We start from the raw sequence: 17,259 nt of genomic DNA on the forward strand, positions 1-17,259 counted from the left end.
AATACATAATTTATGCAGCAGCATACAATACATTTTTGGACTCACCTTGTGAAGGTGGTCCTTTGTGGGCAAATTTTGTTATCAAACTTTGTCATCAAAGTCTGGTATTCTCTGGATTTATTGTGGGGAACTCGGAAAAAAACACAGCTATTCCATTGAATAGCAAGCTAGAGGATGCTTTGCAACGTTTGCAGTTAGCCACTGATTCCAAACCACTCATTGTTGAATTTGCAATTTCCGACTTGTTGTGTAATCTTTATGTCCAATGGCAGATGAGCACCGATATGTTTTATCTATAATTTCTCTTCATTATTTCTCTTCATATGACACTGATTAAAAATTATTTGCCAGTAGATTGTTGACTTCATTCATGATGATGACTGCTAGCTAGACTTTGAAGATGTTGACATGAACAGACCAATCAAAGCTGTACATATAACATGATTTGACGTCATTTTATCTGTGGCCAATGACCTTGAGCCTTCTTGGAAGGGCACTTGCAATATAACTCTAAGGGCTGAAATATTGGATGTCTAACCTTACTTAGGACCTAAACTTGGCGATGACGTAGTGTCCCCATGAGTGACAGAACACTGACCCAACTAACCGGTGCCCCACACATTGACTCTGTACCGGTAACCCCCTGTATATAGTCTCGCTATTGTTATTTTACTGCTGCTCTTTAATTATTTGCAACTTTTTTTCTTATTCTTATTCGTATTATATATTTTTTATTAAACTGCATTGTTGGTTACATTTCACTGTAAGGTCTACTACACCTGTTGTATTCGACGCATGTGACTAATACAATTTGATTTGATTTGATCACGGCGCAATGTTCCTGTTTTCTGCTGGCTCGCCCCACCACCACAGAAAGCACTGAGTTAGGCTGAAACACCTGCATTTTGGAGCTGCCTCACTAAAGAAAACCAAAAAAAGAGACCACCAAAAAGAGACCACCTGCCCCGAATGACGGGTCGCCACTGATTGTCATACTTGAGTAAGAGTAAAGATACCTTAATAAAAAATGACTCAAGTAAAGGTGAAAGTCACCCAGCTAAAATATTCTTGAGTATCGAAAGTAAAAGTATAAGCATAAATCATTTCAAGTTCCTTAAATTAAGCAAACTAGACAGCTCTGTTTTCTAGTTTTTAAAATGTACAGATAGCCAGGGGCAAACTACCACACTCAGACATAATTTGCAAATGAAGCAAGTGTGTTAAGTGAGTCTGCCAATCAGAAGCAGTAGGGATGTCATCTTGATAAGTGCATAAATTGGACCATTTATCTGTCCTGATAACCATTCAAAATGTATGGAGAAATGTTCCAGAAAATGTATGGAGTAAAAAGTACATTATTTTCTTGAGGAATGTAAAAGTAAAAGTTGTCAAAATATAAATAGTAAAGCATAGATACCCCCAAAACGACTGAAGTAATTTAAAGTAGTAGTAATTTAAAGTATTTTTTACTTAAGTACTTTACAGTTTGTCAGCTGCGTGAGTGGGTGGGAGATGCCTGTGTGCTGAGATGCCCAGTGTTGCCAACTATTTTCAGGGTAAATAGCTAGAGGCAGGTTGATTTGTTGCTAAATGACGTTGTGATGTCATTGCGTGATAACGTAAAACTGCGTCATTATGTATACTACACAATAACGTTACTCACATTGACTGGCCATCTCTGCAAAAAATATGATTTGACATTTGTTCAGGTACAGACTCCCACTCTTTTCTGTACTTCTGGCTGTACACTTTTGATTGAGTCATGTTGATTGATGTAAGTTTCGTTCAAGATCAAACATTCGTGACCAACTATATTCATTGGGTTTGGCTCGTCGAACCCGTACTACTGCTGCTGCAGTCAGCCAACAATGATTTGCAATTTGCTGAAATTGTTGCTGGCCTGCTGCTGCCTGTGCACGAGCTGAGCGCCTACTGCTGACGTCACTCACAATGCACTTTTGCAGCCAGACACGTGTGCTGTGATTGAGTGTGTGACAGAGAAAATCGTTTTTGTGCCATTTAGAGTGAAAATGCGTGCATTTTAACGTTTGAGTCACTTTTCAAAAGTTGCTAAAAGTTCCAAATACATTTTTAAAAGTAGCTAAATTTGTTGCTAGGTGCTGTTTGAAAAAAAAGTTGCCAGGGTATTATGAAAAATTGCTAAATCTAGCAACAAAATTGCAAAATTGGCATCACTGATCACTCCGCGACCCACAAACTGCAGTACCGCCGTACAGCAGCAGATGGTGTTACGCGGTGAGCTAATTGCCGCGTTCATGACAACTAGGAACTCGGAAAAATACGAGGTCTAATCATGACTTCAGGGATCGGAAAGTCGGAGCTATAGAAAGAGTCCGAGTCGGAAGAGTTCAAATAAATTTTACGCAGTCGGAGCACGTTTTCCTTTAGAGTTCCCAGGTATTTTGAACATACTGAATCCGCAAGTGGGAGATTTCCGAGTTCCCAGTTATTTTGAACGCGGCAACTGACGTGTCATTCCTACTCGCCATCACTCACCGCTGTCATCGAATGGACTGAAAGCTAGCAACAAGTGATGTTGTTGAGCTCTATTGTCGAGCCCAGTTGTCATGAAACGCAAAAACAGCGATGAGTTGTTCTGTCTTGGTTTAATAAACACTTAGAGCAATAACGAGGAACGCCCACAATGTGTTTTGTGTGGGTTAGTGCTTAATGTGTCTCTCATGGAACAAATTAGAACGACACGTCCTGACAAAACATCCACAGCATGACGGGAAACCCAGTCAGTTATTTCAGAACAGCTTAGAATGCTTCAGGAAACTGCTTCGACAGTGGAAGAGTGAGTCTGATAGCAAGACATTGTTGTCATAAATAAGGGAGTAACGTTACTTTCTCTCGTAGTAGTCGATGTGTGTTTCTCTTTCAAACAATCCCCTTGTACACAGCTAATAGCTAGCTAGCTAACGTTAGCCAAAGCAAGCTAGCTAGCTACTGATAGTGCAACAGGCATAAGTAACAGTACATACGAAGTTGAAACATGATCAGGCCTACTGTAAATCTTACTGTATAAATTAGGTTGGAGTCTAGGTTGGAACTGTTGCTGTTAAAATACAAGTAATGTTTTTTATTCTGAACTGGAATAAACCGAAGCAAGATGCTTTTTGAGGCAAACACAAAGTTATGGGTTTCTTATCTACAGCAGGAAGCAGTCTCCTGCCTGCCTGAGAAAGCACTAGATGTTCTGATCCAGTTTGTCACCACATACACTACCAGTCAAAAGTTTTAGAACACCTACTTATTCAAGGGTTTTTCTTTATTTGTATTATGTTCTATATTGTAGAATAATAGTGGAGACATATGGAATCATATAGTAACCAAAAAAGTGTTAAACAAATCAAAATATAGTTTATATTTGAGATTCTTCAAATAGCCACCCTTTGCCTTGATGACAGCTTTGCACACTCTTGGCATTCTCTCAACCAGCTTCCAACCGCTGTGTCTTTGTGAGACGCGGTGTAGGTGAACGGATGATTGCCGCATGTGTATTACCGTAAAGCATGGAGGAGGAGGTGTGGGGGTGCTTTGCTGGTGACAATGTCTGATGTATTTAGAATTCAAGGCACACTTAACCAGCATGGCTACCACAACATTCTGCATCGATACGCCATCCCATCTGGGTTGGGCTTAGTGGGACTATCATTTGTTTTTCAACAGGACAATGACCCAACACACCTCCAGGTTGTGTAAGGGCTATTTGACCAAGAAGGAGAGTGATGGAGTGCTGCATCAGATGACCTGGCCTCCACAATCCCCTGACCTCAACCAAGTTGAAATGGTTTGGGATGAGTTGGACCGCAGAGTGAAGGAAAAGCAGTCAACAAGTGCTCAGAATATGTGGGAACTCTTTCAAGACTGTTGGAAAAGTATTCTAGGTGAAGCTGGTTAAGAGAATGCCAAGAGTGTTCAAAGCTGTCATTAAGGCAAAGGGTGGCTATTTAAAGAATCTCAAATATAAAATATTTGTTTAACACTTTTTTGGTTACTACATGATTCTAAATTTCATAGTTTTGATGTCTTCTACAATGTAGAAAATAGTAAAAATAAAGAAAAACCCTTGAATGAGTAGGTGTGTCCAAACTTTTGTCCGGTAGTGTACCTATGTGAGTTAGGGTTCTCAACAAGTATAGAAACCGACTCCATGCTGAGCATGACCTCAGGGTTGCACTGTCAAAAACTGAGCCCAGAATAGACCTGCTTGTTGAAAACTTCAACCAGTCAGTTACACACCTCTCATTAGGACTGTGTGTGTGTGTTTTGTGTGATGCCTCAAAAAGCATCTTGCTTAAATCAGTTTATTCCAGTTCCGAATTCAAATTATTTATTGTATTTTAACAGCAACTATTCCAACCTAGAAAAATATGTAAGAGAGATTTTAATGGGGAAAAATAAACATGAATAGCTATTTATATGGGTATTTAATTGAATTGTTATTTGTCTATATTGCATTTGTTTTAGGTATAAGGGCAATGAAATGTGCTGATATTTACATATAGTTTCATATTTTCATAAGCTTGGGTCCCAGGAAAACACAGAATTTCTAATTTGGGTCCCAGGGTGAAAGTTTAAGAACCCCTGCTTTAATGATTACAACATGCCAAAGATTAGGCTACCATATCTCACATTCTCCCACATTTAAGGTTGGCAACACAGGAAACCCAAACATGAGCAAAAAGCGGTACTATTAATACAGAAGGTATTACCCTTTTTCACAGCAACGATTTTGTGACAGACAAACTAAGACCAGCAATAGTAGCCTGCCTCTGACTATCAGAAACTATAACTATCAATATAATGCCAACCAACCTCTTTTGACCTTGCATTATACTGCATTATACTGCCATTGTACTATGGTAACTCACAATGAATAAAGATGGTACCACATGATCATTTTTAGTAGCATTTATCATAACCCTTACAAAAAATATTGCACTTTTGAAACTGCAGTAAAAGTGCACCATGGTACATTTTTGTAAGGGACCTGAGTCCAGGTTGCATAAATAGCCATTCAACCAGTTTTGAAAAGTGAAAAGAGAGCATTCTATTCCATTTAACTCTTTAAAGTGCAAGGCTGCCAAAATTTGACCACAACTGTACTGTAATATTAGAGACCTACACATAGTAGGTTACTAGGGGGTAACAATGTCTAATTGCTGACACAAAAAAGCAATGTCTGGGAACACAAATTGTATGTGGATGAAGGTCATGCTTAAGTGAATAAACTATAAAGGGAAATAAATGGCTACAGTTGACACTTTTTTTTAGTTATTTCATAAAATGTTGTTTTTAGAAAAGGGGTATTTTTTAAAAGTACCGGGGTAACTAAAAAAAATATTAATTGGAATATAATATTGGAATGGAATAAAGTGCATTTGGAAAGTATTCAGACCCTTCCCTTTTTCCACATTTTGTTACGTTACAGCCTTATTCTAAAATTGATTCAATACATTGTTCCCCTCATCAATCTACACACAATACCTCATAATGACAAAGCGAAAACAGGTTTTGTAGAAATAAAAAAAAGAAATATGGAAGAAGTCAACGGGTCTGAATATTTTATGAATGTATTGTATATCTAATAACACTAAAAAACATAGGAATATAACATTTAATAACAATAACTTAACTAATTAACTTCATATGGCAGCTCTCTTATGCTCTGCTATTGCACAATTCTAATTTGTACATAGGTCACAAATAAAGCTATCCCCAGTAAAATTGGAGCACAATTTATGAGCCCACCTCCTGCACTGCTCACACCACACCTGTGACTAAAAACATGAGAGATGCCAATTGAAAAGTTATCTCTTAGAAACGTAGCTATCTATCCAGCAATATAACATAAAATGCTGTGTAAAATAGCTAAAAGGCTATAAAGTGACATTAACTGTAAAAATATCAGTCACTAGTGGAAACAATTAGCCATTTTAATATGTTTTACCTCAGATGATCTGGTAGGAAGGTTGCTAGCAGCTTCTGCTAGCCGGCAAGCATTTACTGCTAGTGAAGTTGCTAGCTAGCAAGTTAGCATAAACTAGCGCTAACTGGGCTAGTCATTGTCTAAATGATAGGTAGAAACACATAACAACAAATTGGTAACTTAGCCCCCAGGGGACAGCTACCCCTTAGTGTGGGGGCGAGTTGACCCCAACACACTCATTCAACATATTACTGTTGACTAACTCCATTCCGTACAAATTTGCGCAACCGCGACATTCAAACAAGGCTGCATTGAAAACGAATGGGACTGTAGCGACTGTGTTGGCACGTGTGAACTACTTTTCTATTCAAGCGTTGGCACATGGTAATGGCCCAATAGTATTGGAGAAAAGTTTTAAAAAACTGACCCCTTTGACACTGTATGTTAAATTGTGATGTGTCATGACGGAACGTACAGCACACATAATGCAACTCATTCTGTGTCAGGTGTAGCACTTCTCTCACAGATTAAAAACAAGGAAGGGACAGGGTAAAGGGGGATACCTAGTCAATTGTAAAACGGAATGCATGACTCTCATGACTCTCAAAATCCGCTACAGCCGCTGTTTACTTCTGAAGATGACTTTAGCGCCGCCCTAAAAACCCGATTCAAATTCGTCACAAACCTTCAAATAGGTATGTAATGACATATTATATAAACTCTTTATAGTGTTTTATTTATATTTTAGAGGTGATAAGTTGGACAGGTCGAGTGAAAAAAGCAGTTTCTCCACACGGCTTATCTCCCCCTTTCCCTATCACGCAGTAGGTTTCGCTTCTGACGTTTTTAAAAAGACCCGACGGAGATCATTGCCTTCTTCAATTATGCAGAGACGGGCAGCATGAAGGCCTTGTCATTGATTTTGCTGGAAAGGGGAGAAATTGTGCTTTACAATGGTGTTCATATTACAGTTGACCTGGGAGTATTACGTTTTTTGGGTGCTAAAATAAGTTCAGTTGTACGTTACAGCGCAATGTACAAAAGAGCGTTAGTTAACTATAGTACTTTACAAAAAAAGTATCTACATTTTTCTCTCTAAACAAGTGGATTATTTACTTGTATATTTAAAAAAAATAATTATAGATCTAACTTCATTGGAATATATCTACAACTTACCACAAAATAATTTTGTTGAAATATCTCCAAAAGTTGTGATGACACATTGGACATGTTTTGTTGAGCAGAGCAAATGCAGCTAGAAAAAGTGTTGGAAAAATAATTTGTTGACATCTTGTGGTCTTTATATGTATTACAGGGGGGAGGGGGTAGTTACCCCAGGGGGCTAGTTACCCCCTACTACCCTAGTAGTATTACAATGAAATGCCACCAATGTAAAGTTCAAATGTGAGTGTGATCAGCAGAGTGAAATTACTCATGGTTGTGACGTAAGGTTATAAGAGGTGGGGGGATAACCGAGTCAGATGATAGTAGGCCAAAATCGGCCGACCGGCTCAGCTGTCTCTAAGACATCAACGCACCCATCAGCTAGTTTTCCGTTGCTGCCAGTGAAAACGGAGGAGCGCGCCAGCAAGCAACACTCAATGGATTATACAACGTAAATCAAGAAAAAGGCTGTGTTGATGCCAATCCGAACCAAGAAGAGAGAAAGAAAGCACATTACAGATTACAGTTCATTCAACCCGAGGTAATACTGACATTATTCACTAAGACATACTATAGGTCGTTTTAACAAGGGAAGAGTAGAAATGGTCTGCATGATTTATTTATTCTTGAATGTCTAGAATCTGTCTAAGTAAACTAAGGAAAGTTTGAATATAACTTTGGTGCTGAAGCTGCCTACACTATAGTTGAACTTTTTTAAAACGTCAATAACTGTGAACAAATTACCCTAGAATAGTATTTTATGGATTGGAATAGCCAGCCACTGAATGGGCTCTTGGCCATATGATCCACATACTTCTTCTGATTAACTGTGGAAGTGGAAAGTATTGCCTATAATTAAATTCAGACCCTGGCCTTGTTCACTCATTATCATTACACTGTTAAAATAGTGGAATGTCACCTCTCAGACTGAGTCAGTCTTTCACAGTCAGTCACAGGGCTGACATCACCCCACTCGATGCAGCAGCAGGGCAACAAAGCTCTCATTCACTAGGTTGGACTGTTTTCAGTTAAACTTAAGCAACATGCACATTCTCCACTCCAATTACAAGACAAGGGATTCTGACAGTCAATTGTCGTGACTTTCTCATTCTGTTTCTGACATTTGGTCAGAGACATTACTTGTCACATGCCATATTTATGCTTTTGTTGTTTTGTGATTTCCCACATTCCTAGGCGGATTCGTCTTGCTGTCCACAGATGAATTTGGATCAGCCACCTCCTTATGGGGGCCCTGGCCCCTCTGCCCCAGGATACCCTGCCCCTACAGCACCTGGGTATCCAACCCCCATGGCCCCTGTGTACCAACCCCAAGGGTTCCCAGATCAGGGATACCCAGCCCAGGGATACCCTGCTCCGGGTTATCCACCCACAGATCCATCCTACTCTAACTTCCTCCCAGGACCCCCAGGTTTATACCAAGGGCAGCCAGGTTACCAAGGTTACCAGATTCCGCCTCAGCCACAGTTAGGATGGCAGGATACACCCCCTGGTGCACAAATGTATGGAGAAGCCCCTAAGAACACAGGTGAGAGCTTGGAATTATGAAGCAGCTATGGAAATTAATACATAGAATAACCCACTGACCCACATTTGTCTGGCTGTGTATCTGAATAGATTATTGTATACAGGGGTTAAATGTGGAATTCAGAGGTGGAGGAGCCCTATTTTTACCGGGTTAGGTTAAGCCAGGGTTGACTTTAAGACTAAGGGTTAGAGATAGATAATAGGCCAAAATTGGTGTTAGGGTTCTTTTTAGTCTTCGTAATGGATTGCCAAATGACCTCTGAGAACTCCTTCCCCTTCACGCGATGTGATTGAGATACTTAATATCAAAGATGTTTGCAGTCACGCCACACCCTTACTGTACCAACGTGACCTGTCACTATAAAAGGCAGTGCGGTGTGACATTCTGTCTTTCTTCACTCACGTTTGTGTTTTACATTACCATTAATCCCCTTCGGATTACTTCCTTACAGAATTACAATTCTTCAACAATTCGGAGGTGCTGTGAGTAGTTGATGTTAATCTAGTCAAATCAAAGAACATTTTATTTGTCACATGTGCCGAATACAACAGGTGTACCTTACCATGAAATGCTTGACAAGCCCTTAACCAGCAATGCAGTTTGAAGAAAAATAAGAGGTCCAGGTTAGTCGAGGCAATTGAGGTAATATGTACATGTAGGTAGGGGTAAAGTGACTATGCATAGATAATAAACATCGAGTAGCAGCAGTGTAAAAAGGGGGGTGTCAATGCAAATAGTCTGGGTAGCCATTTGATTAGCTTTCCTCTAGGAGCTTATGGCTGCAGGGAAGTTCCATCTACATTGAAAGTGTGTACGGCAGCCATCTCTATGGATCATGACCAGATTGCGGATGCATTACTACAGGCACACCCTCTAGTATCACAATTCATGAAAGTTGCTCTCAGGCTACGGCCACCCAAGGCTCCTTCAGTACCCTCATGGGAGTTAGATGTTGTCCTACGATCATTTATGACTCCACCATTTGAGCCCCTGTCTTCACTTGAGCTATGGGAGCTCTCAGTCAAGACTGCCGTTCTATTGGCTATGGTTTCAGCCAAGCGAGTTAGAGAATTACAGTACATGCACTTTTCTACCCAACCTTCATGCCTCACTTTAGCTGAAGATGGATCTAAGGCAGTGCTTTGGCCAAATTCAACATTCTTACCTAAGGTCCTTTCATCATCACATGTTAACCAGCCCTTAATCATAGCAGCATTTCACCTGCCTCCCTACTCCTCACAGGAGAGTCGTGAGTTGCATACACTTTGCCCGATTAGGGCATTGAGTGCCTATCTTGCTGCAACAAGAACTGTTAGTCAAACAGAACAGCTTTTTGTGTGTTATGGGGAAACACTCTCTCAACCCAGATACAGTAAGTGAGCATACCGTGAACCTTGTACATACCTATCAACCATCAGTGAGATGGATGTTCGAAACAGAGGCCTTCCACTCTTGGTGCTGTTGCACCCAATTGAAGCCTCATGTTGTAAGTTCTAGCTTTCAGCTTGCTTGTGTATACAGTTGTATATCACAGTTGAAATGATTTCTTATCCTGTTGGGTAATTATATTCTGTTGCATCCTGTGGTGGATACAAGGTTTAGTTTAACCCTAACCTTTAAAAAAATATATTTTATTCTACATTTCTCTTTGGACCCGTAGGGTGCTGGAGCTTTTTTCTGAATCAAAATGGTGGTGGGTGTGACAGTGGGCGTGGCCAATGGCGTCACCGCCAACCAAAAATGTTTAAGGCCCTCCTGTTGGCCCCAGTGACAAAATATTGCTGTTGTAAAGATTTTTTTAAGTACAGTTTTAAAGCTAATTTCCTGTAATTCCACACAGCTTGCCATGGGGCTGAGAGAACATTTGAAGTTTTAAACCAACATTATATTTACAAAAGTATGTGGACACTTCAAATTAGTGGATTCGGCTATTTCAGCCACACCCGTTGCTGACCGGTGTATAAAATCGAGCACACAGCCATGCAATCTCCATAGACAAACATTGGCAGTATAATGGCCTTACTGAAGAGCTCAGAGACTTTCAATGTGACACCGTCATAGGATGCCACCTTTCCAACAAGTCAGTTTGTCAAATTTCTTCCCTGCTAGAGCTGCCCCGGTCAACTGTTATTGTGAAGTGAGCAACAATGACTCATCTGTGAAGTGGTAGGCCACACAAGCTCACAGAACGGGACCGGCAAGTGCTGAAGCGCTTAAAAATTGTCTGTCCTTGGTTGCAACACTCACTACCGACATCCAAACTGCCTCTGGAAGCAACGTCAGCACAATAACTGTTTTTTCAGGAGCTTCATGAAGTGGGTTTCCATGGCCGAGCAGCTACATACAAGCCTAAGATCACCATGTGCAATGCCAAGCGTCGGCTGGAGTGGTGTAAAGGTCGCCACCATTGGACTCTGGAGCAGTTCTCTGGAGTGGTGAATCACGCTTCATCATCTGGCAGTCCGATAAACAAATCTGGGTTTGACGGATGCCAGGAAAACGCTATCTGGTCAAATGTAAATTGTAGTGGAGGAGTAACAATGGTCTGGGGCTGTTTTTCATGGTTCAGGCTCCTTAGTTCAAGTGAAGGCAAATCTTAATCACTACAGCATACAATGACATTCTAGACAATTCTGTGCTTTCAACTTTGTAGCAACAGTTTGGGGAAGGCTCTTTCCTGTTTCAGCAAGACAATGCCCCCATGCACAAAGCGATGTCCATACAGAAATGGTTTGTCGAGATCAGTGTGGAAGAACTTGACTTGGCTGCAAAGAGACCTGACCTCAACTCCATCGAACACCTTTGGGATGATTTGGAAAGCTGACTGCGAGCTAAGCTTAATCGCTCAACATCAGTGCCCGACCTCACTAATGCTCTTGTGGCTGAATGGAAGCAAGTCCCCTCAGCAATGTTCCAATATCTAGTGGAAAGCCTTCCCAGAAGAGTGGAGGTTGTTGTAGCATCAATGGGGGGACCAACTCTATGTTAATGCCCATGATTTTGGAATGAGATGTTCGACGAGCAGGTGTCCACAAACATTTGGTCATGTAGTGTAATTTCCTTACATTTTACACATTTTGCCATGATTTATGCTATCTGAGTGACTCAAACATGATAACAAAATCAATAAAGAGAAAGGGGATACCTCGTCAATTGCACAACTGAATGCATTCAACCAAATGTTTCTTCCGCATTTAACCCAACCCCTCTGAATCAGATTGGTGTGGGAGCTGACTTAATCGACGTCCAAGTCATCAGCTCCCGGGGCCCATACCATGACAAAAATAAGGGCCCCATACCATGACAAAAATTAACCTGAATGCATAATGTTTGGAAATGTTAGACTGTCTAGCTTTTATTTTGGTGATTGTTAGTAAATTTGGTGATTTTGGTCATAAAAAGGTATATAGGCTCATAATCTTCTCTACATACTTTACACTGAGTGTACAAAACATTAGGAACACCTGGTCTTTCCATGACAGAGACAGACCAGGTGAATTCAGGTGAAAGCTATGCTCCCTTATTGATGTCACTTGTTAATCAGAAGGGGAGGAGCCAGGTTAAATAATTATTTTTAAGCCTTAAAAGACAATTGAGACATGGATTGTGTGTGTGTACAGTCATGGCCAAAAGTTTTGAGAATGTTTCACAAAGTCTGCGGCCTCAGTTTGTATGATGGCAATTTGCATATACTCCAGAATGTTATGAAGAGTGATCAGATGAATTGCAATTAATTGCAAAGTCCCTCCTTGCCATGCAAATTAACTGAATCCCCAAAAAACATTTCCACTGCATTTCAGCCCTGCCACAAAAGGACCAGCTGACATCATGTCAGTGATTCTCTCGTTAACACAGGTGTGAGGAAGGCTGGAGATCAATCTGTCATGCCGATTGAGTTCGAATAACTGGAAGCTTCAAAAGGAGGGTGGTGCTTGGAATCATTGTTCTTCCTCTGTCAACCATGGTTACCTGCAAGGAAACACGTGCCGTCATCATTGCTTTGCACAAAAAGAGCTTCACAGGCAAGGATATTGCTGCCAGTAAGATTGCACCTAAATCAACCATTAATCGGATCAAGAACTTCAAGGAGAGTGGTTCAATTGTTGTGAAGAAGGCTTCAGGGCGCCCAAGAAAGTCCAGCAAGCGCCAAGACCATCTCCTAAAGTTGATTCAGCTGCGGGATTGGGGCACCACCAGTACATAGCTTGCTCAGGAATGGCAGCAGGCAGGTGTGAGTGCATCTGCACGCACAGTGAGGCGAAGACTTTTGGAGGATGGCCTTGTGTCAAGAAGGGCAACAAAGAAGCCACTTCTCTCCAGGAAAAACATCAGGGACAGACTGATATTCTGCAAAAGGTACAGGGATTGGACTACTGAGGACTGGGGGTAAAGTCATTTTCTCGGATGAATCCCCTTTCCGATTGTTTGGGGCATCCGGAAAAAGCTTGTCTGGAGAAGACAAGGTGAGGGCTACCATAGTCCTGTGTCATGCCAACAGTAAAGCATCCTGAGACCATTCATCTGTGGGGTTGCTTCTCAGCCAAGGGAGTGGGCTCACTCACAATTTTGCCTAAGAACACAGCCATGAATAAAGAATGGTACCATCACATCCTCCGAGAGCAACTTCTCCTAACCATCCAGGTTCATGATGGTGGAGCACCTTGCCATAAGGCAAAAGGGATAACTAAGTGGCTCGGGGAACAAAACATCGATATTTTTGGTCCATGGCCAGGAAACTCCCCAGACCTTAATCCCATTGAGAACTTGAGGTAGGTGGACAATCAAAAACCAACAAATTCTGACAAACTCCAAGCATTGATTATGCAGGAATGGGCAGCCATCAGTGTGGCCCAGAAGGTAATTGTCAGCATGCCAGGGAGGATTGCAGAAGTCTTGAAAAAGAAGGGTCAACACTGCAAATATTGACTCTTTGCATCAACTTCATGGAATTGTCAATAAAAGCCTTTGACACTTATGAAATGCTTGTAATTATACTTCAGTATTCCATAGTAACACCTGACAAAAATATCTAAAGACACTGAAGCAGCAAACTTTGTGAAAATTTATATTTGTGTCATTCTCAAAACTTTTGCCCACGACTGTACTGTTCAGAGGATGAATTGTAAGAGCCTTTCAACATGATATGGTAGTAGGTACCAGACGCACTGGTTTGTGCCAAGAACTGCAACGCTGCTGGGTTTTTCACTCTCAACAGTTTCCCCTGTGTATCAAGAATGGTTCACCACCCAAAGGACATGCAGCCAATTTGACACAACTGTTGGAAGCATTGGAGTCAACATGCTTTCGACACCTTGTAGAGTCCATGCCCCGACGAATTTAGCCTGTTCTGAGGGAAAAAGGGGGTGCATCTCAATATTAGGAAGGTGTTCCTAATGTTTGGTATACTCCGTGTATATTTTTATTTTAGTTTAAGTTTACACTGAAAAGTTTTCCCATCCTGAAAAATATGAACTAATTTCTAGTCTTTTTTTGAATGTTTGGATTTTGGTGGCCCATAAAATAAATATTAGGCAGCCTGCCCAATACTTTTCCATGCAGAAAAACCCTGTCTTTAACCCACGGTGCAGGAGCCAGGTTCTGTGAAGCTGAGGCACAACTTAACCACTGCCTGTACATACAGTATATGCATAAATCAACTATTTTACCATTTTATAGAAAGGATTCTTAATGAGTAGTTGAGGTGCAGAATTGTCAGTGATATTTGTAGAGTAGGCCAGTACAACTCAATGAACACTAATATATAATTTTCCCAGCATGGAGCCAGTCTGGGCCAGGCAATCTCTGGCTCTGTGACGAGGCCAAAGTGATTAAATAGATTTGAACGCTCATAGGAATGAAATTCAACTTAACCTCGCTACCCATTGAAGAGTCATGACACTAATGGCAGAACTGCTTGCTTGATCCACTTTCCTTCAGTCCCTGCTTCTGACAGTGGTCACCCCTAATCAATGGTGTTCCACTCAGTGAGAGTCTGATCAGACCCCAGGGGCATCCAATTCCAGCTCCCAGTCTAAACCCATCTTGCTCTTGCCGGAAGTGAGGTTTTGTGAATCTGCCCTCATTCCCTTAACACACATTGACATTACTAGTAATGCGAATTAATGCCTGATAGCTAACGAGTGTCGTAACATGGAGTGGCCTAGCTCTGGCCAATTACTAGTATATGTGTCTAAATAATGGATACAAGCTTTTTGTTTTTCCAATATTATGAACATGCATGTGTGTCAGTGGAGGCTGCTGAGGGGAGGAAGGCTCATAATAATGGCTGGAATGGAATTAATGGAATGGGTTTGATGTATTTAATACCTTTCCACCGATTCCGCTCCAGTCATTACCACGAGCCCGTCCTCCCCAATTAAGGTGCCACCAACCTCCCGTGATGTGTGTAGATAAGAGGGACTGGGAATACAGCATTGAATAACTTCTCTTTGTCTTCGTCTCTATCAGTGTATGTGGTGGAGGACAGGAGTCGAGATGGCGGAGGCGGAGGGGAGCACGCCTGTCTCACGGCCTGTTGGACGGCCCTTTGCTGCTGCTGTTTGTGGGACATGATGACCTGATCCCTGAACCTGGCGAGACGAGACCTCACTGTTACCTCACCATGTCCTCCCCAGAGAAATCTTCCACGGTGTAAAACCGTCAGGAAGTTAACTGATCTTTTACTTCCTGTCTCTTTGTCTTATTTGTTGTAACTTTATTATGCTCGCTAAATTGTTGCATACGTGACTTTGTACATCATACGGCAACTAAAAACCTAGCCTGAACACTCAAAGTACTAAAGCTAACTTTAAAAATATATAAATATTGACACATCTTCGCCGAAAACAATGTTGATAATCGGTCTAAATAATTAACAGTTTATATTTAATTATATTTTTTGTTTTTTTCATATTAGAGATGTTGGAAACTTACTTTTATCTTTCATCCCCACCTTTAAATATTTGCTTTTCATGGTAAAGAAAACTAGACTGAACAAAAATATAAACGCAACATGTAAAGTTTTGGTCCCATGTTTCATGAGCTGAAATAAAATATCCCAGAAAAGCTTATTTCTCAAATTTTGTCCACAAATTTGTTTATATCCTGGCCAAGATAACACCACCTGACAGTTGTGGCATATCAAGAAGATGATTAAACAGCCTGATCATTACACAGCTGCACCTTGTGCTGGGGACAATAAAAGGCCACTCTAAAATGTACAGTTTTGTCACACAACACAATGCCACAGATGTCTCAAGTTTTGTCAACCAGAGCTGTTTAATTTCTCTACCGTAAACCGCCTCCCAACATTGTTTTAGAGAATTTGGCAGTATGTCCGACTGGCCTCACAACCACAGACCGACCACGTGTAATCACTGCAGCCCAGGACCTCCACATCTGGTTTCTTCACCTGCAGGATCATCTGAGACCAGCCACCCAGACAGCTGATGAAACTGAGTATTTCGGTCTGTAATAAAGCACTTTTGTGGGGAAAAACTCATTCTGATTGGCTGGGCCTGGATCCCCAGTGCGCCCCTGCCCAGTCATGTGACATCCATAGATTAAGGCCTAATGAATTTATTTAAATTGACTGATTTCCTTATTTGAACTGTAACTGAGTAAAATTGTTGAAATTGGTTTCCAAGTGTTTGATACCATTCCATTCATTCTTTTCCAGACATTATTAAGAGCCGTCCTCCCATCAGCAGCCTCCAATGGTTTACAGCTAGAGCTATTGACATTTAAATATGCGCATTTTAGCTGTGTGTCTTAGTCAGGTGACTATATTTGCACAACTTATTTTGGGCAGTGCTTCTCACCCCTCTGGCTTAAAGCTCTCATGTGGGTTGAGTGTGGGGCCAGGGAGGTCTCTGATTCTATTTCTGAAAGGTCAAGATTTAAGCCCTGTTTATACCTGGTGCTAACATGTGTACTGATCTTGTCCACATTCTGATCACCATCAGTTATTTTAATCATCTACACCTGTCTAAAAATGTGGGCCCAATGAAAATGTGAACAATATCAGGACACATTGCACCAGGGTATAAACAGGGTGCAGTGAGTTTGATCTGCATGTGTGAAAATAGCTGCAACTCGTTCAGAACAGTCCGGACTGCTGAGTATCTCTGCCTACCACTGTTCTATAAAGGTAGATGATTCTACGGTCATGGACGGGGCTCAGTCCTACTGTATGTCAATGGAGATGTTAATGATTAAATCTGCTTGTTAGCTTGGAGTCCCAACCTCACACTTCACTGCAGTACTCCAGTCTTTCATATACGTTAGTGCCGGGGGTCAAAGATGCTTCTGGCAGGTGCTAATTAAAATGGTAAAAATAACCTGGGAGCCATGAGAACCGACTGCAGCTGACAGGAAGAGGTTTGCCTCCAATGATCTCAATTTGAACGATACAATACCTGCCTTTAATATACATTTACCTCAGTAGTGCAAAGGAAGCCAATTTGACCTGTCAATCAGTATTTGACAGATTAAATTGCTTTGATTTATTCACAATTTGCTAATTTTACGCTAATGACAAAAATACTGTAAGTGCTCAATGGAAGTTGAGGGTAGGTAGTTAAGTCTCCCAAAT

At 41.1% G+C, this 17,259-nt stretch overlaps 1 protein-coding gene across 1 annotated transcript; it reads left to right on the forward strand.

Annotated features, from left to right (window-relative positions):
• The first annotated feature begins 7,333 nt into the window (after positions 1-7,333).
• On the forward strand, positions 7,334-15,736 carry LOC110537817 (cysteine-rich and transmembrane domain-containing protein 1). Its single transcript, XM_021624225.2, has 3 exons — positions 7,334-7,661; positions 8,315-8,666; positions 15,135-15,736. The coding sequence occupies exons 2-3, from the start codon at positions 8,339-8,341 to the stop codon at positions 15,245-15,247; spliced, it is 441 nt and encodes a 146-aa protein (XP_021479900.1). The 5' UTR covers positions 7,334-7,661; positions 8,315-8,338; the 3' UTR covers positions 15,248-15,736.
• Positions 15,737-17,259: the final 1,523 nt, after the last annotated feature.

This window comes from Oncorhynchus mykiss, chromosome 12, assembly GCF_013265735.2.
Source record: "Oncorhynchus mykiss isolate Arlee chromosome 12, USDA_OmykA_1.1, whole genome shotgun sequence".
Taxonomy (NCBI): domain Eukaryota; kingdom Metazoa; phylum Chordata; class Actinopteri; order Salmoniformes; family Salmonidae; genus Oncorhynchus; species Oncorhynchus mykiss.

Bases quoted from the DNA above. Each gene is read 5' to 3' on its own strand.
- LOC110537817 (XM_021624225.2), top strand. From the start codon at position 8,339: ATGAATTTGGATCAGCCACCTCCTTATGGGGGCCCTGGCCCCTCTGCC. The intron at 8,667-15,134 runs GTGAGAGCTTGG...CGTCTCTATCAG, and splicing joins AGAAGCCCCTAAGAACACAG to TGTATGTGGTGGAGGACAGG.